General features: G+C 37.4%; 7 protein-coding genes across 8 annotated transcripts; 4 read left to right on the top strand and 3 right to left on the bottom strand.

Moving 5' to 3' along the window:
* Window positions 1–112: 112 nt before the first annotated feature.
* LOC139779533 (uncharacterized) lies at window positions 113–5528 on the bottom strand. Of its 2 annotated transcripts, none has more exons than XM_071717925.1 (6): window positions 3862–5528; window positions 3377–3758; window positions 3128–3291; window positions 2898–3039; window positions 2627–2769; window positions 113–366 (listed from the first exon to the last, which is right to left on the bottom strand). In XM_071717925.1, the coding sequence occupies exons 1-6, from the start codon at window positions 4993–4995 to the stop codon at window positions 283–285; spliced, it is 2049 nt and encodes a 682-aa protein (XP_071574026.1). In that variant the 5' UTR covers window positions 4996–5528; the 3' UTR covers window positions 113–282. The 2 variants fall into 2 exon arrangements, with proteins under 2 accessions (XP_071574026.1, XP_071574025.1); XM_071717924.1 differs by lacking the exon at window positions 113–366 and adding an exon at window positions 1470–2473 and having other exon boundaries at window positions 3862–5520.
* Window positions 316–2038, top strand: Spt4 (Transcription elongation factor subunit spt4). Its single transcript, XM_071717930.1, has 5 exons — window positions 316–457; window positions 543–612; window positions 775–881; window positions 1187–1242; window positions 1718–2038. Exons 2-5 carry the CDS (start codon window positions 550–552, stop codon window positions 1834–1836), a joined length of 345 nt encoding a protein of 114 aa, XP_071574031.1. The 5' UTR covers window positions 316–457; window positions 543–549; the 3' UTR covers window positions 1837–2038.
* Window positions 5529–5704: 176 nt separating the features above from the next.
* Mago (mago, exon junction complex subunit) lies at window positions 5705–6368 on the top strand. Its single transcript, XM_071717929.1, has one exon. It carries the CDS (start codon window positions 5844–5846, stop codon window positions 6282–6284), a length of 441 nt encoding a protein of 146 aa, XP_071574030.1. The 5' UTR covers window positions 5705–5843; the 3' UTR covers window positions 6285–6368.
* A 2541-nt stretch (window positions 6369–8909) lies between these two features.
* LOC139779534 (lysophospholipase D GDPD1) lies at window positions 8910–13548 on the bottom strand. The gene is made up of 7 exons (XM_071717927.1): window positions 13252–13548; window positions 13083–13125; window positions 12163–12344; window positions 11870–12090; window positions 11487–11620; window positions 11286–11403; window positions 8910–11203 (listed from the first exon to the last, which is right to left on the bottom strand). Exons 1-7 carry the CDS (start codon window positions 13373–13375, stop codon window positions 11078–11080), a joined length of 948 nt encoding a protein of 315 aa, XP_071574028.1. The 5' UTR covers window positions 13376–13548; the 3' UTR covers window positions 8910–11077.
* A 1313-nt stretch (window positions 13549–14861) lies between these two features.
* Etl1 (SWI/SNF-related, matrix-associated actin-dependent regulator of chromatin, subfamily a, containing DEAD/H box 1) lies at window positions 14862–19280 on the top strand. Its single transcript, XM_071717934.1, has 12 exons — window positions 14862–15156; window positions 15504–15685; window positions 15914–16107; window positions 16182–16410; window positions 16588–16921; window positions 16997–17271; window positions 17350–17487; window positions 17589–17912; window positions 17996–18297; window positions 18378–18590; window positions 18698–18804; window positions 18869–19280. The coding sequence occupies exons 1-12, from the start codon at window positions 15060–15062 to the stop codon at window positions 19003–19005; spliced, it is 2532 nt and encodes an 843-aa protein (XP_071574035.1). The 5' UTR covers window positions 14862–15059; the 3' UTR covers window positions 19006–19280.
* Window positions 18438–23665, bottom strand: Nup54 (nuclear pore complex protein Nup54). Its single transcript, XM_071717935.1, has 5 exons — window positions 23253–23665; window positions 21208–21723; window positions 20213–21117; window positions 19908–20135; window positions 18438–19831 (listed from the first exon to the last, which is right to left on the bottom strand). Exons 1-5 carry the CDS (start codon window positions 23350–23352, stop codon window positions 19709–19711), a joined length of 1872 nt encoding a protein of 623 aa, XP_071574036.1. The 5' UTR covers window positions 23353–23665; the 3' UTR covers window positions 18438–19708.
* LOC139779544 (uncharacterized) lies at window positions 22365–23270 on the top strand. Its single transcript, XM_071717937.1, has 2 exons — window positions 22365–22497; window positions 22577–23270. The coding sequence occupies exon 2, from the start codon at window positions 22595–22597 to the stop codon at window positions 22964–22966; it is 372 nt and encodes a 123-aa protein (XP_071574038.1). The 5' UTR covers window positions 22365–22497; window positions 22577–22594; the 3' UTR covers window positions 22967–23270.
* Window positions 23666–23883: the final 218 nt, after the last annotated feature.

The raw sequence follows: 23883 nt of genomic DNA, 5'->3' as shown, positions 1-23883 counted from the left end.
AATTTTCAAAAATCTAAAGTTGAAAGATATGTAATAGGAAAATATCAACAATAAGTGCGACTTTACCGACCGTAAATATATTTTGTTTTCTCTTTACCGACGTTCAACAAAATTTTATTAATTAAGAGATAGTATAATTTATTCAAATCTTAGAAATCTTTAGAATTTTAAGTAACTCCAAAAGTCTAAATTAAAAAAAAATTGGCGGTTTCTTGCGCGTTCACGCGTCCCCATTCGGCAAGAACCGAATACCTAACCTAACTTTAATTCGACCTAACCTAACTAATTAATTTGCTGTTTATCCAATGCGCTATATAATCCAAAGGCAGGGTTGAAGGTGCGGGTTGAAGGCGTTAACGCTCTAACCTAAAAGGAGCAAAACAAAAAAAAATTGCTGTTTATCCGTCACTTACACGTCGCAGGGGAGTCCTATACTTGTGACAATTTTGATTTCAGGGTAATTTGAATTGATTTTCTCTTATATCGTGATTACGGTAAGATTATTTAATTTAACGTTTTAAACATTAAATTGCGTGTAATAGCGATGCAATGGAGACCGTGCCGAAAGACTTGCGTGGACTAAGAGCGTGTTTGGTATGCTCTTTGGTTAAGGTTCGTATTTCATTCATCTTCTGTTATAATACTGTAATAACAATTCAGCAATGATATATTTGCATAATGTTAATAATCAATTTTAACTAGACTATAATTGCAACACCCGTCGAACTTGTTTATCACCTTCGGAATGACTGCAATCGTAATTTTATTCCGCAGACCTTCGACCAATTCGAGTTTGACGGATGTGACAACTGTGACGATTTTCTACGTATGAAGAACAATAAGGATAATGTTTTTGACTGTACGAGTTCCAACTTTGATGGGTAATATGCAGCAACAGATATACGATTATCTAGGAGTGATTTTTTTACAAGACAGCAGTTTTGTGAACAAATGATATTAGCTTATCAATTATTTGGATCTGTGAACGAAAATTATTAAGGATATGTTATACATTCCAAAAACTCGAGTAATGTTAAATCTAATTTTGTACTTGTATCTTTAATTTTAATAGTTATAACAATTTAGAATATTAACAATGCTTTGTTTCAACAAGTAATTCTATTATAGAGATTTAAAAAAAAATTTTGCCATATTATTTATTTTGTTTGCTTGTTTTACTTTCTAGAATGATTGCTGTAATGAGTCCAGAAGATAGCTGGGTATGCAAGTGGCAGAGAATAAGTAAGTTTATTAATGAGTAACTGAAATCCTACTTGAGTAATTAAAATCCTTTTATAAATTGTTACCAATTATAGTTGCTTCTTGCTATATACTTTTTCCATTTTATCTCAAGAATTTTTTCATATTTTTAGTTCAAAGTTGTAGTAAATCAGTAAAAAAAAAATAAAAGTCAAAGATAAATATGTGCAAAGTAATTTGTAATGTTTAGAAATAGCTTATAATACATATTTAGTTATTTTAATAAATATATTTATTTCTGAGATTTTCATCTTTAAACGTATAATACATTTATACATATATATTATTCTTATAAATGCCAGTATGTATTAATCTAGGAACATACTTATGTGCGTATATACCGTAAAGATCTGTTTCAGCAAAATGCTATGCAAACCCTTTCAGAATTACAATTTTCTCTCAGTCTAATTACGTCGATGATAACCAACTGTTAATTTCGAGATTCTACTTTTCTCAGATCGTTTTTGTAAGGGTGTCTACGCCATATCAGTATCAGGACGATTACCAGCTGGTGTCATCAGAGAAATGAAGAGCAGAGGAATAGTATATAGGCCGCGCGATACGAGTCAACGTTAATTATTCGAGATTTCTATGTAAGATGTAAATATTGAATTTTCCTTGATACTTTATAATTAGATCAATCGAGATACGATCATTGTTCATTTTGTTAAGTTAAATATACAAATATTCTTGCATGGCCAATTTAATTACAACATCGTATGTCATCCAGAATTTCTGAAAAGTATGAATTTAATAAACGATTTATATGAACATTGAATCTGCAGTTTGCTCTGTTTATATATCCATGCGTGATTTCACTAGATTAAATGCAAATTGTATCAGAACTCCACTTTCGAAGACCTTTTAGCGTGACTTTTAATGTGATCTTTTAGCAAAACTCTTTTAATATGAATTTCTATGCATTACATTAATAAGATCTGAATAGTATATTTTTAGCTTGAATTTGAAAACCTTGCAATATGCAGATTAGCATTTAAATGTGACTCCCTGGACATATAGTTGATTGACAAAGTAAAGAATATCGCATCACCGGCAATTGACTGTTTACACAATTGAGCCATAAATTTGCGCACGTTACATGATAATTATTATCGTTATACACAACTCGGCCACTCGTGATAACTGTTAAACACAAGGAGCAAGACACACATTCTCCCTGATGTAAGGGCCAAGCTGGTAGTTCAGTGACAATCTGAAATATATTAATACACAAATGTATTCTAGAAGCATGAGAATGGATACGCGTATTAAAGAAGAAAATATATACAAGATACATATAAAAACATTAATAGAATTAATAAATATATGCAAAAATATTAATAACCTTCATGTAGGCAATACTTACTGGTATATTTGCGTAAAAAGGTTCCATTTCTGCCCAGATCCGATCAATGTCCATTAAAAGGTCATCAAATCCAATAATGTTTATATCCAGCTCTTTATATGAGAAATTAACGCGTCTACAAACAGCTGCAACTTCAGCTAATTCTAATGACAAAATATATTTTATGTTTTTTTTATAGTCCTATTACACATCTTGAATAAATGAATTAAAATACGTACAGTACGCGTTTCATTTTACGTAAAATATATTACTAAAAAAAAAAAACACCTACGGCAAAGAAAATTATATCCCTGGGCTGAATTTAAAACTTCCTGCAGAACTAATTCTGACGTTATATTGGCAAATATATTGGCTGCAACTTGTAGTAGTAAAACACAACTTTCCATATATTGCTTCCATTCCCAATACACGATCTGCAACAGAGAAGCGCTTGATAATGTACATATCAGGCAAGCATTCGCTTTGTATCTCAACTTTCTGACAATTCAATTACACGTGTACCTGCTGCGGAGCTTCTATAACTTGATCTTCCTCTATATTAGAAGGCAAAAATGATTTAAGATCTAAGCTAGGCACAGATCCAGAACGTGGCAGTGCTTCGGATGGACCACTAATCAACTCTATACTATTTATCGAAATAGCATCTTCTTTCTGAACATTCTTTCCTAAGAATAATATATACTACTAGATTCAAGCGAAATGGGGACACAAGCGAAAATAAAACTGTAGCACATAGTGAGTAGCACTAACCTGTCTCTACCAATTGTGCTTCAATTCCATCATCAAGTTTTAGATTACCGAGCGACTCAGACACTTCAGATACAAAGTTGAGATCTGCTAAGTTATTGTTATCGGCATTAGCGTGCGTTTTAAACTCAAAATCTGCAAATATGTTACTAAAGCTTTCAATATCCAAAGCATCCGATAACGAGGGATTAGCAGGTGGTTGCTCCGCCGACATAAATTCCCCGAATTCGTCAGCCGACTGATTGTTAAAAGTTAAATCTACGCTCGCATCACTTATAACGGGTGCTTCTTGAACTAGCTCACGCAACGCACTGTATTTATCCTCGACTTGTGGTAAACTCATTAAATCTTGTTGAACAGAATCAGACATTTCTACCGTAACGGCCTACAGATAAATTTACACATCAGCAAAAATTATATCGACATTAAACTTACAGACATAAAGGCATACTAGCTACATAATTGACAAACTCGTAATTGTCGTTTACCTTTGGTGCTAACTCCACTTTAGGTAATACCTCTTTATCGCTGCTGACAGGCTTCGCCACACCCGTCAGACTGTTAAAACTGTCGCTATAATCTTTAGGCGTGTCGTTATTTCTAATCACAGTGTCCTTGAGTATAACTGTTTTGGACTGATTCTTTATTCCGCATTTAGGAAACAGGTCGGACGCGGATTCCATTATGGACTGATCTTTACTTTGATATGGCATACTCGCAGGTGCGGGCGTGCGAATTTGCGTATTAATATGCACGGTTTTCGTTCCGACAGCGGTCTTCTTGACTTTGTCGACTGTCTTTTTCACTCCTAGATTGTGATTAGCGAGTCTGCTGCCAATCGCGGAACCCTGCTTACTGTCCCAGATTGGCATGGCGGAGACGCTGGGGACCGGGGCGCTTTGAAACTCCGTAAACTCATCACAGGACTCGTCGAAGGACGACGCAGACGGAACGTCGGCTTGAACACGCGGATTTTGTCTCGCGTCCTTGAACAGATTATTGACATTACTCCCAGCTGCGCCAGGCACCTGAATCTTTCCGTCGAAACAAGACGACTTTCCAGGCGTGCTGCCAGAGAAGGATATAGTTGCATCAGGCACTGTGTTTACTTGAGCTCTAACTTTAGCTTTTCCCTTAACGTCGGGAATGTACTTTCCTTCTACGCCCATATTACTACTGGGTACCTCGTAGTGCTGAAGTTTCGGGGGGTTCGTCTGCGCGGCGGGCTGCAGATTCATCAGGCAATCTATGTTCAGGTAGGGCGTCGGCGGAAAGGGGAGTAAATGCAGTATATCGAGACTGTTGAAGCTGTAGGACGTCTGAGCGGCCGCCACGAGGGCCAGGACGATGTACAGCTCCTGCTCGGTCAGCTGTCCGGCGTACTTCTGGTTGGCCAGGCTCCATATGTGGCCGAGCACCTCCATAGGCAGCTGGCTGGTGAGCAACAGCGGGAACACCTTATTGGTGTCGACGAGCAGCTCGGCCTGGACGCCGTTCGACCTGACCCGATCCTCCCGCACCGCCTCCCACACCATCTTGTAGACCGGCGGCAGGGTGGCCGAGTTGGTCCACAGCCAGCTCGGCAGCTGGTTCAGCCTCTTGTTCGCGTGGCTCTTGTTCATGTTTCTTCCCCTCGCGTGGACGGCGAAACTCACCCAGCTACGAACGTCGCTTGCGAATTACGTGAACTCGTCGAGCAGCATGAGCCCATCGTTCAGGCTGCTAGCTCGATACATACATCGACATTGGCGAAACACGATGAGGTGGGTCGAGCGCGTCTTCCCTAACGTCAATCGCACGAACGCTCGAGACTCGCGGTGGTGCGAACGTTACCCTTCTTCCACATGGTGGTGTTCAGCGTGAGACGAACGCGCAACGGAGCACATACGCAATCGTCCTCACGTCAACTGACGAGAGCGACATCGATCCCGTATCCCGTCACCGCTGGCCACCAGAGTCCCCTGACACCTGACAGTTCTGACACTCCAAGTACCCCAATTGCTCCAACTCCAGGTGCACTGACTTCATTATAGGTCTGTTCCTCTTTCTGCACTAGGTTGTTTCTCGACGTTTCACTTTCCAGAGAAAAATCTCTGTCTCTTTAATTTGAACATAAGATTGTTTCAGATGCAAAAAATGGAGAAAATTTGAAGAGAAAAAAAAGGAAAAGTATAAAGGAAGAGTACAAAAAATAAATCTAATAAGTTTGTTCATTTTATTTAGGCACATATCCTACGATAACCAATCGCGTTTCAGTCGATACATCGAAACTCTCTGATCTCGATAACATCGCGTAGCGCGTAGCTCATCAAATTCGCTGCATGAGAAACTGGCTTAATGTTTGGCTAATGGCGAGCGCCGGATTCTACCGAGCCATTACGTTAGAAACACAAGTCTGGTGGTAAACTTGAACGGTTTGACGTTTCATCGCTGTCACATCGCGATCGTTGAGCACCGGCCGGCGGCGAGGATGTCGACGGACTTCTACATACGCTACTACGTCGGCCACAAGGGCAAGTTCGGCCACGAGTTCCTGGAATTCGAGTTCCGGCCGGACGGCAAGCTGCGCTACGCCAACAACTCCAACTACAAGAACGACACGATGATACGCAAGGAGGCTTACGTGCACCAGTGCGTGATGGAGGAGCTGAAGCGCATTATCCAGGACTCGGAGATCATGCAGGAGGACGACTCCCTCTGGCCGCAGCCGGACCGCGTCGGTCGCCAGGAGCTGGAGATCGTCATCGGCGACGAGCACATATCGTTCACCACCTCCAAGACCGGCTCCCTCCTGGACGTGAACCAGTCGCGCGACCCCGAGGGCCTGCGGTGTTTCTACTACCTCGTCCAGGATCTCAAATGCTTGGTGTTCTCCCTGATAGGGCTGCACTTCAAGATCAAGCCCATATAGACGACGTCACGGCCCGAGACAATTGTACTCCTCACTCCCCCCCTTTGCTTCTTTATTTTAATAAAGTACACGTAATTATTTGTATTTTTTGTCTGTGCTTTCTTTTATCCATTTATGAAACCGGGATTCCTGAGCGAAATTAAATTGCATTCAATTGCGTTCGTCCATTCGCGAATCACAATGTGCAGTCGACATTAGAGGAAGTACGTACAACGTACAATAGTTGAGATCAGTTCTAACCTAATCTAGGGGACGGTCGACGTGCGTGACGTGCGACGTGCGTCTGCTGTTGAAGCGATTGTTGGATCGACGCAAATATCTTGATGTATGTATACATATATGTATATCTATATATATGTATAAAATAATGACGAAATGTGATTAGAACAAAAGAATAACGATTGCAGGTATACAGCAGCGTACAGTAACAATACTTCGCATAATTCACAGTCTTTGTTTGGAGTTTTGGACGCAATCTTGCGTACAGTTCCTAACCTTAACGCGACAATTGATCGTGCTGTTTTTACGAGGTCATTAGACTCATTAGTACCCAAGAAGTCATTAGTATATACTTAAATAAGAAAAGAACAAAGAGCTGGATGTGTAAAAAAAAATTGAAAAACAAATACTTGGTTGATACGTTAAATACCCTCATTAAAAAGAAAAAATTTATCGTGCTCCGCGCGGAGGCGAACGAAAAAGAAGAAGAGTCAAAAAGCTCACTGCAAATTCATGAAGCAAATTCATCAAGGGAAACTGGTAAAATTATTTAATCGTGCTGAAAGAGGTTTATATCCTCAGAACAAGTCGTCCTGAAGTCATCCTCGATACATCCAGGACATCCTGAGGGCATCCCTGGATGTATTGAGGATGACCTGAGGACGTCTGTGCTATCTGGATTAGAAGTCCAATTGTGTAGAAAGTCAACACTCTGGTGGAAAAATGTCTCTTATTTTCTCAGAAATTTTGTAAGAGTTGAGACTTGTGAAAAGTTCTGAAAAAATATACAAAGATTCTGAGACATTTTTCCACCAGGGAACCAGGGATCACTTTAAATTTCTTATCCAGTGCAGTGAATTTTAAGTACTACAGAAGTCTCCTATTACGATGTTCCGTTGATCGAATTGCTTAAATTGTAGATACGAAATGTCGGCCAATACGCAGGATATGCCGAACAACGAGGACAGCGGGGATCAGGAGGAATGCGAGGATCGCGTCGTCACGGACTCTGTCCACGAGAGATTTCGGCAATCGCGCGTTCGTTGTGACGATTGCAAACGAGATATCCTGGGAAATGAGGCCGCCATAAGGAAGCACTTCGACGATTCGCATCCCTCGAACAGACATTGCTGCTACTGCAAAGGCAAAGTGTTTTTGTATCGAAAAATCACGACAGCGAACAGTAAGGAATCGTCGGATAGCTATGTAGTATATCACAAATGCAAGCATAATACACAGCTCGATACGAATGCTTCGAAAGTACCTACGTAATGCTTCTAAAGTACTACGTAAATGCTGATATCTCTGTAACTTCAAATCGCGTCGCGTAAAAGAGTCACGCGGTCGGTCTCGCTCCGCATGTACTTGGCGCGAGACACTACCGTGTCTCTTGATATAAGATATCTTTGATATCTTGAGTACGATATTTTTGATATCTTGAATTCGATATCTTTAATGAAAATGGTTGTACGTGAGAAATCATGACAGCTGCAAAGTAAATTAATTTTTAGTGAAGGATGAATTGGCTGAACAAATTAGAGATTTTATTCAAATATGTATCACAAAAAAATGCTCAGCAAATGCTTGCCTAATCGGTTGATATATCGTCATCGTATGATCGATTTTATCTATCAACCGATACCTGATGACAAGAAGTACATGGTTTCCTCAAGTCTCAAGTATTTCTTGTATAATATCTATTATTAATATCTATAAGCGCGATTACATCTCTCTCTATTAGATTGTGAATTAGATGTTAAACGTTAATCAAATATTCCATAATATAAATATTGACAATTAAAAAATATATATATATACATATAAAAGTATGTAATGCATTTAATATTCTATGTATTGAATAATGTTTTTCATATGAGTTAGACGCATGAAGATATGAAAATGTTAGGACAAGACTTTTTATATAAATTTAAATATACACGTTCTTATTTATAAATTATTCTATATAAGGCTATAATGTAAAAAATACTAATTCTCGCAATAACTGAAATGTCCATCAATTTTCTTTCAAATGTGTATACATGACATATAAATATTGAAGATAAATCTTAAATCTTAAATGTGATCTTTTTATAGATCTTTCATAGATCTGATGTAAATTTTCTTTGTTTGCGACTGCGATATTTTTCTTTTTTCATAATTATATGTAAGTAAAAAAGAATGATGATACTGTAACGAAATATAAATATTGAAGATGAATCTTAAATATTATCTCTTCATAGATTTGATATAAACTTACTTTGTTTGCAATATTTTTCCTTCTTCAAGATGGAATAAATTAGAAGCTCAAAAAATGAGGATATGGACAAAAGCTGGAAATGAGTATATGTTTCCTACCATATGAGATTTGTACATTATTTTTATAGGTAAAAGAACAATTATGTATCATAGAATGAAAACTTATATTATAAACTTTGAGCTTTACAAATACACAAAAGTTAATTTCAAGTACAAAGGTACATGAATTTGTACATAGTTGCGTTTATTTTTCTATACTTAACATTCATTGTAAAACATTTTCGATATATTAATTATACATTATAAGAATTTTATTATTTAATAGAAACAAATAATCTTAACAAAACTTGGTATGTTATTTATTTAATTCTTCCCTCCCATATGAGGTACACTTTATATGATAGTCAGATAGACAATCTGCTCAACACACACATACGGAAGATAATTTCTTTCTTTCTCGAACATATATATATACATATATATGTATATATATATATATGTGTGTATGTGTGTGTACATAAATTTGTAAATTCAACAATCTTTAAAGTAAACATTTATATACGTCATTTCGTATTCTTTTTCCACCATTGGCATTTAACAAGAGAGTTTGTACAATAAATGATTTATACGGTTCTTTATACATACAGCATAAATAAAAGAACATCTATGTTACTGAAATACTAGATTTGTATGTGTAATTACGTATCATTAAAAATTCTAATAACGATTTTGGTAAATTGAGATTATAAACATGACAAATAAAATTAACATACATATCATGAATAATAAATATAACATGAATACTATGACCATCCCATAACAAGACAGCATATTATAATGTATAATTTCTTATTTTTTATAACCATAAATATTGATATCTTCCACGTCTCTTTGGTAATCTTATATATTGTTTTTCTTTTATCTGAATATGTATACTGTATACATATATAATGGCACATATACATACAGATCTTTTATATATAAAAACAGCCTAAATATAAATTATATATAATATACATATAATAAGTTAGAAAAGATGTTATCGTTACACTTTTTATAAATGTCGTGAGCTGCAGTTAAATATCTCATTAACATAATATTTGTTTAGTTATTTAGTGTACTGTCTCTACATTTAAAAGATTAGAAAAGTACATATATTCAACATATAGATATCCATAGACAATTGTGAGTTATATTAATTGTAAAATGTCCTGTATGCAAATATATGATGTAACTTAATATGTAGGATATGCTTCAGGAATGGATGCAACGCTGGAGAATGATAACTCCTGTGAAGTATGTCCCACATATATTAAGTTGTTATAAGACGTTAATACTGGTTATCATACTGTAACTATCTCATAAATACAATATAAATATTATATTCGTCAAATACAATATTTGCACAAATACATAAGTTTATTTCTTTATTCGATAGGACTAGTCCTGATAGACGATTTTATCGATTTCGATTTCTCAATATTACGAGTCTGACACAGACTTTTATCACATTCATTTTTTACGAAAAGGGAATTCCTTATATCACACCCATATATACTAAGGACATATCACGATCTGCGTAGCTCGATTTTTCTATTTTCCCATAAAATGTCCTCTCTTCACGAATCTATGAAGTTTAAAACTTATTTCACAAATGCACCATAGATCAGACTATATGTTATTCGAAGCATTTGAATGCTGGGCTAAGTTAACACTGGCCCCAGAGAGATATAGTAATCAATGGATATTTTGTACCAAAAATTGGGATATGCATGCAGGCTTTTTTACAATGTGCGAATAGTTTCCTTACAATAAATCTAAGTGTGGAATATTATAAATAAAAAATCGTTGTAAAAATAAACATAAATAATGTTATAGAATATTCGTTTTTTTTTAGATTATATAAAGGTAAAGTGTGCCTATCCCGTAAATAAAAATAACATGGAGTCTGAGACCATGGATTCTAATAGCAAATTAGATGGAAAAGTGCGCATTACAATTATATACCGTATAAAATATCATTGAAACAAATCGCATGTAACTAGATATCACGTGATAGCCTATGCTACGCGAAATAATGAATTGATTTGTACGGGCTGACGCAATTGTGGCAAAACTTGTTTAAATTGGCATTTATACACAGAACATAAGCAAATAGTTTTGCTTTGCTTATAAAAAATATACTACTTTGTTTATTCTGTATATCTTCTGGCTTATCTCATGGCAGATATCTCTTCTCAGACATAAATAACTCCACGAATTTTCTCAATAATTTGTGTTATCTGTGACGTGTACTTTTTAAAAATCTAATCGATACTTCATTCTATTGTATGTTTCTTTAAAAATAATTTTAATCTTGTTGGATAATCTGTCATTACGCCAGTTGCTCCCAAATCAAATGCTCTTTGGAATTCTTCATCCTTATTCAAGACCCAAAAATAGACCTATACAAATACATGTGCTAATAATATTGAAAATCAATGATATAATCAAATGCATGTAGTAATTGTAGTTGTATACACTTACATGTATGCCTCGTGCTCTTAAATGATTAAATAAACACGGCCTCATTAATAGTACGTTAATCGTACGTACTACCAACTTTTCCAGCGGCAAAAATGTCGGACTCGGGCCACCTTTTCGTCTAGAATGAAAATACAAGGAAATTTTTTGCAATATAATTTCATTGCAACTATAAAAAGCTGAAAAATATATCATTTATATTACCGCAAATAGATTGAAGGCAAGAAAATTTCAAGATGCGTTTCCTTTAATGGTACAAACGGTAACAAGCCAGTATACATGAGAAGTATCAACATCGTTACACGTTGCATCGAGAACAATAAGTTTACATTTGGATTCTACAACAAAATCAAGATCATTAAAAATATATAAAAATTAATAATACACAAATTTATATGTGGCTTTCTATTTTAGATAATAAATACCAGCTTTTACGATAACACATAAATAATTTTTAACAAGAACAATTCAACTTAAAAACTGTTATGCTACAAATTTTAATGAAGTATTATATATTACAAATCCTTTTAAAATATTAATTTGATCTTTATAGAGGCATAATAAAATAAGTATGCATATTAACATACCATTTTGTAGCATTTCTGTGTGACTTCATCACTGAAGTTTCCCCAAACTGTATATTCCTCTCTATTGTATTCTTTTATGAGATCAGAAACTTTTGATATAAGCCGATCGTTATTGATTTTAATGTCAATGTTAATAGGGATATCGGGAAATGCCTCAAAGACTTCTCGCAACAATGCAAATCGTCGCTCCTCTTCCTTCGCCGAACCGACATACTCCACATCTGTTCAACTACAGTATTTAAATAATTCTGTTCGTAAGTGCGGCCCTTTCTTAAAATAATAGATAACAATACCTGGATCAAAATCAATCGGTAAACATTGCTTTAAGAGCGGTAAATCCTTGTAATCCAATTCGGAGATATTTTTATCCACGCCAGTACTGCGCAAAAGATTGTGATCGTGAGAGACTACTACTTCACCGTCTCTTGTAAGGTGACAATCTAATTCCAACATTTGCGTTCCAATAGCCACCGCTCTGCAATTGTAAGTAAATATATTGACTTTGCTCGAGCGTATAATTACAACATTAGCATAATTTCAGGTAAATCTATTACAATCATAAATATTAATCAAGCAGGCATAATCAAGTGGATAACAAGATGGTCGAGAAAATGTTTTACTGCAGTTAAAAAAAAGTAATGATATGCATAACGCAGGAAAAACTTGATTTAAATACATTATGCTAATGTTATTAGACAGACTTCAAGTGTTTTAATTTTTTCACTATTTATCAGTTCTGATATAAATTTTCATGAACATAATCCTTATTTCTTATCTAAATAAGTAGTGTAATAATATTAGAAGAAAGCAATAGCTTACAATTTCTGAACTATTATTGTAAAACATAAAAAACACTCGAATAAATAGCTCTTGTTATTCGCTATGTTATAAAAGTATGTGTACTAAAAACATTTTTTAATGTATTGAGTAACGAAAAATAAGTATTCCAGGAGGATATAAAGTACCGATGTAAAAATTAAATCACATGAATATTGACGTAGAACAAAAAAAAACATGAAATCCTTCCTACTATATTATTTTTACGTTAAGTACTTGAAATGAGAAATCACATGTAAACGTATACACTTCATCGTGCTGCCGTTCGGTTATTTATACGGCGATTAGCCAATTTCACGCTGATTAACACAGATGACAATGCGTTTTCGCAGCCTTGGGGGCGAGGGGGGCTTGGGTAAACAATACTTTCACTAACCGTTTGAATGCGCACATCGTGTTTTCGTAGCTCTCGCCGGCACCTAAAAAAAAAAAAAGAGAGAAGAGATTTATCCGCAGGGCAGGATTAATAAAGAGGAATTAATTCGCGCCCGCAAGCGCGATCCGCGGATGGTAAACAAAGGGAGGGACGAGGGACGACGACTCACCGCCCCGATGGCTGATGTGCTGGCACAAAAACTTCACCTTCTTCTTCCTGTGCAGCAGAGTGGGATACTTGAACAGGATCATCGAGGTCAGCATGTAGCCGCCGATCAGGGTGTACAGCAACATATCTTAGCTTGCCTTGGTACCCGTGCCGCGCGATATACCCTTATCCGCTGTCGAACATGACAGTGGGCGCGCTCGGTGCGTGCCGAAACGACGGACGCAAATAAACGGAGGGACTGGAGGCACTCTGGAGAGAGTGTGGAGGGAGCGGAGCAGACGACGGCGCAAGTGTGTGGGAGTGTGGCGGGTGCGCCGGCCCTGAATTGCCCTGAATCACGCGCCTTCGAGAGCGGCGTGCCACAAGGGCCCGCGCGTCACGATCGGCCAATCGGATGGCGCTCGCCGCGAAAGATACTTACTTTCGATTGAGGCTCCGATTAACTTAAGAACGACTTCGACCAATTCTCCGATTAACTTCCGTCTATTTCTGTCGATCCTATTTTTAGTTATAAAAATTAAAAAAACAAATTGAACCGAAATTAAAGTTAACTTGGTAAAAATGTCGATATTATAGTCGGCGAATTAATTCAATCAATAGAATTGCCTAAAATAGAATTTCTAGCTATAATACGTTGCCCCTATGTATAATCTAATCTTTTTTTTTATTAAACAAAATATCTCTAATGAAATAGTATTATTTGATAAATTAATCGTTGATCAAGTTAATCGAAATTTAGTCGAAATCGTCCTAACTCAACCGACAGATTCTTTTGCAGCATTGCAGCAAAATGTTAACTGTGTACAACTTATTGTTTTTAATCCAGTCTTCCTTTCCATCTATCAAACGACAAAAGATTGATAATTCGGTCCATGCCAAAGAAATATTGCGGGTATTATTCGATAAACTTATAATCATCTATTATAGTTAATCAGAGTTTGTTTGAAGGTGTTGAAGTCATTCATAGAGATTATTTAATTTTCGCGAAGTAATAGTCTGCAAAAATGTCTCAACTAACGCGCAAACAACATAAATTCTTTCTTTTATGAAAAGAAAGATTAAATTAGGGAACGACGAATAATTATATACAGTTGAAAATTTCATACAATTCTGCCAGTTGAAACTATATATATTCTGATAGCTAATGTCCATATTGTTATCAATTATGCAGATTAACTTTAATCTTGGTTTAATTTACTTTTTATCTTTTTCTAATTCTTATAACTAGAAAGAGATAAAAAGTAAGTTAAATTGAAATTAAAGTAAATCTACATCGGTAGAAATGAATATAAAAATATTTTTTCAAACGCATTTTACGTTTATTTCGTAAATGTTAATTTTTATCGAAATAAAAATTTCTTTGTATTCGCCCAGTTACGAAATACAAATTGGATTACACGAACGCGTCGCAATATCGACACGATGACATATCCAATTAATTCGGTCCCGTTAAATTCTGTCGTATAAACACGAACTTCTCTTATTTTTGTCATTTCAAGCGCGCATTGCATTCATCTTCCGTCCGATTTAAATTCCCGATACCGTTACTAGGACCGTTACTTCCTCGATCCGGAGCTATTTTGGGAAAGTGGAAAGAATCTCGCGTGGAAATCAGGCATAAATATTATCCAGCCGAACGCGCGCCGTAGTCTGATCTATTATACGTTCTACGTATCTCTACGCGGCTATAGCCCCGAGCCTCGGCCTCGGCTCGGCGAGCGCCGCACCGAATGCACCTGGCAGACGATTCCGAAAGTTACTCCGGAAAAATGTGCTTCTCTCGCCAGCGTCCCTCGCACGGTTGACGCGATGTCCGAATCGAACTCGCCGAAAACGGACACGAGTAGCTCCAGCCTCCTGCGGCGATTCCGCTTTCAAAAAAAACAAACGAAGGCCATGAACATGTGTAAGAAAAACTCGCGTAGCCTTTTTGCCATTATTCTTCCGTCTCTCGTTAATCGATGTACGGGCGTAATTGGTGTGCATATCCTTGACGGGGTCTCGCCGCTTTTCTGCGTTTTCGCGAAACGGCACCACGGCGCGCGTTTATGCGAAACGTTTCGGTTTAGCAATTCAACGTTTTTTAAAGGTCAATTTTAAACGTTTTCTTTCGTACACTTGCACTCTGATATAAATTGTAAGCTGGATTCGTTGTGTAAAAGTTCATCGCGGACATTTAATTTGATTTCTGATCTTATCTCTGCCGTGTCTCAATAAACGGTATATATATACCAATTTTGTCTACAATTTTAGCTGATGAGGATAGTAACTTGGTAAGCTCTGACACACAAGTGCGCCGTAAACCCGTAAACCGCATTGAGGATAGTGACAGCGATATTGGTAGCCCAGCGAAGCCAAGTTCAGACTGTAACGCCAAAGGTAAAGAGAATAAGTTAAAGTACCTGACAACTTTGTACCCGCAGAATGATGTAATAGTAAGTATCTTCAGATTTTTTATCTTCAGATTTTCTAAGCAGACCTTTCTTTCAGCCGAATAAAAATAATCAATACAATATTAATTATTTAATTACCGCCTAAATTTTTATCTCTCTTATTGGGCAAATCTCTATTGTCTTCAATATTCGAAATAAAGCTGCTAACAAATATGTTGTGACTTTGTATTAAATAAGAGCAAAAAAATAATTATATGAATCATTTTTTAGCATATACAGGAAGTACTTAAAAGTACCAATTGGAATGTCGAGGAGGCGGAAGAGGAGCTTAAAAAAAATAGGAAAAGGGGTTTGAAGGAGTCTGCAAAAACTAGCAAGAAAAAAAGGAGAAAATTAAATGTAGACGAGGATGTAGATGTTGATTCGGATGAGGGAAATTACAATAAAGACAAAGTATTTAATAGGTACATAATTTTGCAACGATTTGTACTCCCAATTAAATACATGATCGCGATACAAACGTATTATTGTTTTACAGTGATGAGGATTCGGATGTGGAGATATCTAACGAGCTTACAGGTGATAAGAAATCAGTTTTGGAATTTATGCAAACTGCTCTACCGTCGGAACTGCTTCTGATGTCCCAATGCTCTCAAAAGAGAGCCTGCGCTATTATAGATGCAAGACCATTTGAAGATTGGAGAGACTTAGTGAATAAATTTCAAAATATAAAATACTTAGACACAGAATTATTGAATGCTGCTCAGGTAAATTCGACAAAATATATATATATAAAACATAAAAATGTAATGATATTTATCTTCTATTACATTACTAGAATTTGGAATGATTTTCATTAAACTTGTGAAAAGATTTTCATAATTCTGATAACAAAATATATATGTATAATTACGATTAATTCTATTTCTAATATGTACAAAAAGGTACTACTATCTACACGTCATGTGGTGGAACTTCTGATGAAAAAATGCCTTCGCTTATCTACCAACATGGAGAAAGCTGTGGCTGCTGGGGCATCGACCATAACACAGCAGCCAAAATTATTATCGCCAAACTTGACACTAGCTCCGTATCAAATGGTCGGCCTAAACTGGCTTGCTGTTATGCATGCACAGAATGTAAACGGTATACTAGCTGATGAAATGGGTTTGGGGAAAACGATACAAGTGATAGCATTTCTGACATATCTGAAAGAAGCTGATCTTCTCGATGAAAAGGATGGGCCTCATTTAATTGTCGTTCCCAGTTCAACTATGGGTAACATATTGTGTCTTTAGACATTTGATCCGCGAGAGGTCTTTACAATATACAAAAATCTTTCTCTCGATACAGAAAATTGGATGGACGAGTTGGAAAGATGGTCACCTAGCTTGAAAGTTGTGCAGTATTATGGCTCTCAAGAGGAACGAAAGGAGATGCGAATGGGCTGGCGAAACGGTGATCTCGATGACGTCGATGTTTTGTTAACTACATACAATTTGATCTGCAGCACTCCAGAGGAGCGTAGACTATTTCGCGTCATGCCGTTGAACTATGTGGTCTTTGATGAAGCTCATATGCTCAAGAATATGAGCAGTGTTAGATATGAAAATCTCGTCAGGATTAATGTATGTATTAATGATATATGTATATATGTGTAAAAATGCAAGAAAGCTTATAACAAAATCTTATAATCTACTTTGAAGGCTAAACATCGAATTCTACTGACTGGTACACCTCTGCAAAATAATTTATTGGAATTAATATCTTTGCTGATATTCGTAATGCCTTCATTATTTGCTGGAAAACAAGCCGATTTAAAAAGTCTCTTCTCCAAAAATCACGTAAGCCATTGAACTGACATTATTAAAAAATATATTAATCGTATTTTATGTATAAGGTATTGTACATTTATTTGTAACTCGTGTTCTGAATAAATTTTCAGAAAGCACCTAACGATAAGAAGAACGGAGAACAGCCGTTGTTCGAAAGAGAACAAGTGAAAAATGCAAAAGAAATTATGCGACCGTTTGTTCTACGGCGACTTAAAGTTGAAGTTTTACGCGACTTGCCTTATAAGAAAGACGAAATAATACGATGCGCGTTAATTGAAAAGCAGCAAAGTATGTACAACAAATTAGTCGCGCGATTTTCAGCAGAGGCCAGCGAAATTACAGACGTAAATGGTACTGGTATGATGATGCAGTTGAGGAAGCTCGCCAATCATCCCCTTCTCGTACGTGATTATTACGATGAGAAAAAACTAAAGGTATGTACGCAATCTGTGAAATTGTTTTTCAATCGTTTTTTTCATTTGTTCTCTTTAATCCTGATTTATCAATGCATCATTAGGCTATAGCGAGTAGACTGGCGAAAGAATCAGGTTACAAACAGAAGAATCCAGAGTACGTCTTTGAAGAGTTGATTTGGGCGTCTGATTATCAAATAAATCAATTGACTCGTACATACAAAAGTATAGCCGGATTTGGTTTGCCCCAAGAACTTATTCCTCAAGCTGGTAAATTAAAGGAACTGGACAAGTTGCTGCCACAATTGAAAGCGGATGGTCACAGGGTGCTCATTTTTAGCCAGTTTACTATGGTGTTAGACATACTCGAAGAATACTTAGCTATTAGGGGACAGACATTTTTAAGGTTTGCTATAACTAATTATTGCTGTGGCTGTCTCATATGCTATCTCAGGTCAATTCTAATGAATTTAACATTCAAATTAGGCTAGATGGCAGTACACCTGTAACTGAGAGACAAAGTCTTATAAATGAGTATACACATGATCCAAGTATATTCATATTTTTATTATCAACAAGAGCAGGAGGTTTGGGGATCAATTTAACTGCTGCTGATACGGTCATAATACACGACATAGATTTCAACCCCTACAATGACAAACAAGCAGAAGATCGATGTCACCGTGTGGGACAAAAGAAGTATGCATCGTCGCAAGATTTAACCGTATTTTCAAGTTGAGATAAAACATATGTTTTATTATCATTCGTTAAAACGAATATATCCAAGATGCTGAATTCTCTTGCAGACCCGTATCTATAACAAGATTATTAAGTGAAGGCACAATAGAGGAAGGCATGTACGAGATAGCGCAAGAAAAATTGCATCTTGAACAACAAATTACTGGAAATGAAGGTAAGTAAAAAAACATTTTGTCTCGTAATGTGACAAAAATTAACAAAATGCATTTTGTTTGCAGAAAATGAAAATGCGGATAAAAAGTCCGTTATAAAATTATTAAAGATGACTATAGGTCAGGATCACAATAAATCACTGTCACCAATGAAAAATGCCAATAAAGGAATCGACGCAGTAGGAAATGATAAAAATTTGTAAATAAGGAATTTTATTTCTATTTGTAATAATCATAAATTTTGATATATTCCAATTTAATGTATACTGATCATGTCAAATATCGTCAAATCATTGTAAACACACGAGGGAAACATAATGTATTTTGTATAAAGGGTCACGTTTTTAACTTTTACTCACCGATTTCATAGAAATATAACACAATTTGTAGATTTTCTATTTATAATGTGCGCTGTGGAATATTTCCTTTTATGTTATTTTGTATGTCTATTAAATCATTCCTTTATTTATCTACACAATATGCATTTTGTTTTATTTTACACAGCATGCTTCTATTTATAACCTTTTTTTTCAAGATATTAAGATATATCAAAATATTTAAAAGTATAACGTCGAATAAACGAAAGAAAAAAATTATACATGCTTAAAAGATACGATCTCCGTAATAAGCAAGAATCATTAAATTGTATTTTTTAAATTTTAATATAAAATTGAAAGCAATGTATAATAATCAACTTCAGCATGTGATCATTCATTGACACGCCAACATTTGATTACAAAAGGAAAAAAGTTGTAGAAATTGCATAAATGAAATAAATATGGCACAACTTTGTGAAAAATAGAAGTAATTTACACAACCACGATCATTTATATAAACATTAATAAACACGTAATTTTTTAGTTGTATAGAAGACATATGAAAAAATTTTATTATATATTACAATCTTCAGGATATACTTTGGCTCGTTAAAAGCTCTGACATTCCATCCTTAATGATTTTTAAGCTTTCTAAATCGGCGTTTATTGTCGAAATAAGCTGCGCCATTCCCTGCTGCTCCATACTTAAATACTAAAATAATAGAAAAAATTATACATACTATTTGATGATAATTTTAAGCTAAAGTAAATAGAGAATATTTTCTTACCGTTTTAATATCATCCTGTGCTATGGGATCCATTGTATACCTCTCTTGGTTTTGAATATCGATGTGCCGTCTCATTCTGAGCTGAGACAGCATTTCACTAATTCTACCTTTATATTGCGTTGGAGCGCTAATTTGTGAATGCATTGCTTCAAATCTGCGTGTTAAAACTTCTTCTTCCGGTTGTAAGGATAATCCAACTTTTCGCGTAATCTCCTGCCGTACTAGCACCTTTAAATGGAATTTATGTTGTTAACAGACAAAAACATCGAGAGTAAGATTAATGGAATAATTAATCGCTACAATACCTGCAAAACCCTGTGTTGAAGTTCCAATAATGTACGCCTATGTTCCTTAAGTCGGGCTTGTGTAGCAGTGTGCTGCCTTTGCAAGCCTTGTATCTTTTCAGCTGCCATATCCAGAAAGGCTCTATGTCTAGCAGTTTCCTCTTCCTGACACTTCAGTCTGTGCTTAACTTGTTGAAAGCCGACCATAGGAACTGGAATATACAGCTCCGGATTGGGATTGTCTAACTGCGCTTGTTTCCATAATCTGGCGTCAATAGCGCAAGGTGAATTATCCAGGTACTCTTTTAGCTGTGACGGTTCAAGTTTTACCAACGGAAATACATCTTCGACCCCACTTTGTACTAACTGTTGTTTTTGCATGACCTGCGACAGGTACGCGACCAATTCGTTGGCGGGAATTTTTCTATAAGAACCGGTAATTCCTTTCTCCGACACATATATTGTCACTTGACTTTTGTTCTCCCCCATTGATTTGACATTATCCACGGTTACTGTCAGATTGGGCTTATTCCCCAGCAAACCATTGAGAAATACTACTAACTGCTGTTTCCCATCCTGCACGTCCTTTTCTTTCTTATTAAAGCACAACACTACTAAACCATCGTTGTTGTCGGCATCGGGTATGCGACTGTATGTAATGGCTTTAAATCTGCATAGCGAATTTTCCTGAGTAAGATCTATAGGTGGGGCATTTACGGAATAATAAGCTTTTCCTGTACCCCACAACGCTTGAATAAGATTCCACCTGGCAATGGTATTATCTCGCTCGTCATTATACAACTGACAATTGAACACAGCGTTATAGAGAGCTTCTGATGCAGTATTTGTAGGTTGTTGTTGCTGCTGTAGTTGCTGTTGCTGCTGAGGCTGTGTCAGTCCAGTACCAAATCCAGTGAATCCTGTTCCTGTGCATAAATATGTAAAAAGTAAGGAAAAAATATCGCAATATCTCAGAAATCTCAATAGCTATATATGTATAAAAGATTTTGCATTACCTGTTCCAAATCCACCGAATCCAGTAGTACCACTGGTGGTAGCCGGCTTGTTTCCAAATGCACCAAAACCCGTGGTTGTGCCGAAACCCGTTGAAGCAGGGCCCGCAGCGCCGAATCCGCCGAACAGGCTAGGGGTAGACGTAGTGGTGGTTGTCCCAAATCCACCGAAACCTCCGAAACTCAACGTCGATGTCGTCGATGTCCCGAAACCACCGAAATTAGTCGTGGGAGCCGGGGCGCTGCCAAATGTCGAAGTTGTACCAAATCCAGTGGTCGCGGAGGAGGCGGGAGTACCAAAAGCTGGTGCCGAACCGAAGGCGCTGGTTGGCGTAGTACCGAACGTAGGTCCAGATCCAAAACCCGTGTTCGGTGCGGCACCGAAGCCAGTGGCTGTCGGAGTACCGAATCCGGTGCCAGTACCGAATCCAGCGGTCTGCGTCGACGGCGTGCCAAATAGGCTTGGCGTTGAAGTGGTCGGTGTGCTAAACCCGAACGAGGGCGTTCCAAATCCTGCCACTTTAAAATTCGTAACAAGTTAACGCTTTCAGCAAAAACTGAAAAAGCACAAGCATTTCTGTTAGATATAGTAGGTCTGCTCTTTTTAGCTGAACTTCTTGCACAGTTCATCTTTTCTATTTTCCTTCTTAACGTGAAAAGAAAAAGAGGGAAGATGAACCGTGCGAGAGAAGTTCAGCTAAAAGTCACCCGATCTTTTTTTGTTTAATATGAAGTTAGGTAAATCATGTCAATTAAAAGGTGTTTGCTATTGTGACATTCTTCGTTGCTTATTTTATGAAAACAATTTTTAATGTGACGCTTATATTTTCGAATGTGATTATATATATTGAAAGATACCGCATGGATACACCTGACTGTCTGTAGATTACACTATTTGGATTATCTATTGAGATTTTCATACTTAAAAATTCAAAAGTCGATTACAAATATATATAATTTTTTAATAATACTGTCATAATATGATATAAAATAACATAAGATGGCATTTCTAAGTCAGCAGAATGATCTACAGGTAATATTCAGCAATAAGAAAGTTAATATATTAGGTAAACTTGGATAAATTCGTCGTTGACGTTATTAAAACATAATGTAATTTAATACAAAGTTAAAGTGCACTCTCTAAACCTTTAACAGACCAGCTTCTACACACAACTGGCACACGATTCACTACAGACAGCCGCTACATCTAATGTCCTCCGTCATATCAAGTCAGTACAGGATCCTTCCACTCAAATCATAAGCGAACTTGGTACTACTGACATAGCAATCGGGGTAACAACTGTTATAACAATTTATCTCCTCTGACACACTTTTTACTTCAGACAATTTGACTCGATTTATCTCTGCGCAGGACGCGACCGCGGAAATTATGATAACGACACTTGGAAAGATCCCAAACGAAATGTATTATCTGGAAGATACGACCATCGGCAGAAAAGTTGCAGCTTACGGCACCGAGTCACGCACGATACTCGACCGTACTACGCTGGCATCGATCGGGACCGTTAAATCCGACGAGTTCGCGGATCGCTCGACGTTGCTGATCATCTTGCTGACCACACTCCTAGTCATACTATTCATGTGCTGCGTCACGGCGTGCATTATCGCGAGATCCAGGAGTAGGCACGCTTTCCTGGCGAAGAGCGACGTCGAGTGCAGCCCGGATTGCGGGGGCGTGAACCAGCCCCTGCTGAACAAGGCTTCCGACACGACCACCGGAACCAGCTCGACGAGGAACTGAGGGGGAGCTCCGTTTTCTACGTCGCGGCCTCGAACACCTCGACCACTCCTCAACTTCAACTCGGCACGGATCGACGAAGTACCTCGCTGGAGTGCCGTTCTTAACCTCAAAATTGTCACGCGCAAACTGTCGCGAGATACCTACGAAAGCAGACACCGCGAACGTCCCTACGTCCGATGGAGAGGTAGAATCCTCGCGACCGAGGAAGGAAGAAGAAAAAGGAAGGACGCGGGGAAATGCGGGACGAGTGAGAGAAATTCGCGATAACTCGCGACGAGTGACTTACCAGGTTTAACCGGCGTCGCCGTGGACGCCGGCGTGGTGCCGAAAGCGAACGAAGGTGCGGGCGTCGACGTGGACGCCCCGAAACCGCTACCGAACGACATATCGACCTCCTGTCCGTACCGCGGACCCGAACGCTGCCTGATCGTGGGCAACGTACCCGCGTCGCGACGCGTGCGATCAGTGATCACTAGCGCGCGGCGACGGGAGCGAATTCAGCGAATCGCAACATGGCCGTTCGCACGTGCGATAGGAGCTGTGTTGGTTCTTCGCGGCTAAACTCCGTTCGCGGTCTCCGTGCGCTCTTTTCTCTTCTCTCTTTCTCCCTCTAACGTCCAGTCGTGCGCTCGTCTCGTTTTAAGTGCAGAAGGTGCAACACGATGCAGCTACGGAGAACAGATGTGCACACGGGCGGGAGATTTTAGTGATGCGCGCGCAGGAAATCCGCGCGATGCGACGCGCGAGATTTCTCTTATTAAACGCCTCGCTCGTTGTCGTACCGTTGAATGTAGAGATCACATTCGTCACGATCAAATTCGTTTGTAAAATGAAAAATATTAACTGTGTACAATCTGCAATGTATTGTTCTTAATCCAATCTTCCTTTCCATCTGTCAAATGATAAAAAATAGACAA

This window comes from Temnothorax nylanderi, unplaced genomic scaffold (assembly GCF_030848795.1).
Source record: "Temnothorax nylanderi isolate EJ_2023f unplaced genomic scaffold, tnyl_v1.0 TNYL_tig0230_pilon, whole genome shotgun sequence".
Classification (NCBI taxonomy): domain Eukaryota; kingdom Metazoa; phylum Arthropoda; class Insecta; order Hymenoptera; family Formicidae; genus Temnothorax; species Temnothorax nylanderi.
The sequence above is the reverse complement of the archived record's forward strand: the minus strand, read 5'-3'. Positions and strand labels throughout refer to the sequence as shown.

Excerpts from the sequence above, each read along its gene's own strand:
- Spt4 (XM_071717930.1), top strand. The coding sequence starts at position 550 with ATGGAGACCGTGCCGAAAGACTTGCGTGGACTAAGAGCGTGTTTGGTA. Across the intron at positions 613-774 it reads TGGTATGCTCTTTGGTTAAG|ACCTTCGACCAATTCGAGTT; the intron begins GTTCGTATTTCA and ends TTTATTCCGCAG. Across the intron at positions 882-1,186 it reads ACGAGTTCCAACTTTGATGG|AATGATTGCTGTAATGAGTC; the intron begins GTAATATGCAGC and ends TTTACTTTCTAG.
- LOC139779533 (XM_071717924.1), bottom strand. The coding sequence starts at position 4,995 with ATGAACAAGAGCCACGCGAACAAGAGGCTGAACCAGCTGCCGAGCTGG. Across the intron at positions 2,770-2,897 it reads GGGATATAATTTTCTTTGCC|AATTAGCTGAAGTTGCAGCT; the intron begins GTAGGTGTTTTT and ends TTTTGTCATTAG. Across the intron at positions 2,474-2,626 it reads CTTTTTACGCAAATATACCA|ATTGTCACTGAACTACCAGC; the intron begins GTAAGTATTGCC and ends AATATATTTCAG.
- Mago (XM_071717929.1), top strand. The coding sequence starts at position 5,844 with ATGTCGACGGACTTCTACATACGCTACTACGTCGGCCACAAGGGCAAG.
- LOC139779534 (XM_071717927.1), bottom strand. The coding sequence starts at position 13,375 with ATGTTGCTGTACACCCTGATCGGCGGCTACATGCTGACCTCGATGATC. Across the intron at positions 12,345-13,082 it reads ACGATGTGCGCATTCAAACG|AGCGGTGGCTATTGGAACGC; the intron begins GTTAGTGAAAGT and ends TTACAATTGCAG. Across the intron at positions 12,091-12,162 it reads ACCGATTGATTTTGATCCAG|ATGTGGAGTATGTCGGTTCG; the intron begins GTATTGTTATCT and ends GTAGTTGAACAG.
- Etl1 (XM_071717934.1), top strand. The coding sequence starts at position 15,060 with ATGTCCGAATCGAACTCGCCGAAAACGGACACGAGTAGCTCCAGCCTC. Across the intron at positions 16,108-16,181 it reads AAAGACAAAGTATTTAATAG|TGATGAGGATTCGGATGTGG; the intron begins GTACATAATTTT and ends ATTGTTTTACAG. Across the intron at positions 18,591-18,697 it reads CACCGTGTGGGACAAAAGAA|ACCCGTATCTATAACAAGAT; the intron begins GTATGCATCGTC and ends ATTCTCTTGCAG.
- LOC139779544 (XM_071717937.1), top strand. The coding sequence starts at position 22,595 with ATGATAACGACACTTGGAAAGATCCCAAACGAAATGTATTATCTGGAA.
- Nup54 (XM_071717935.1), bottom strand. The coding sequence starts at position 23,352 with ATGTCGTTCGGTAGCGGTTTCGGGGCGTCCACGTCGACGCCCGCACCT. Across the intron at positions 20,136-20,212 it reads TTCAACACAGGGTTTTGCAG|GTGCTAGTACGGCAGGAGAT; the intron begins GTATTGTAGCGA and ends TTCCATTTAAAG. Across the intron at positions 19,832-19,907 it reads CACAGGATGATATTAAAACG|TATTTAAGTATGGAGCAGCA; the intron begins GTAAGAAAATAT and ends CTATTATTTTAG.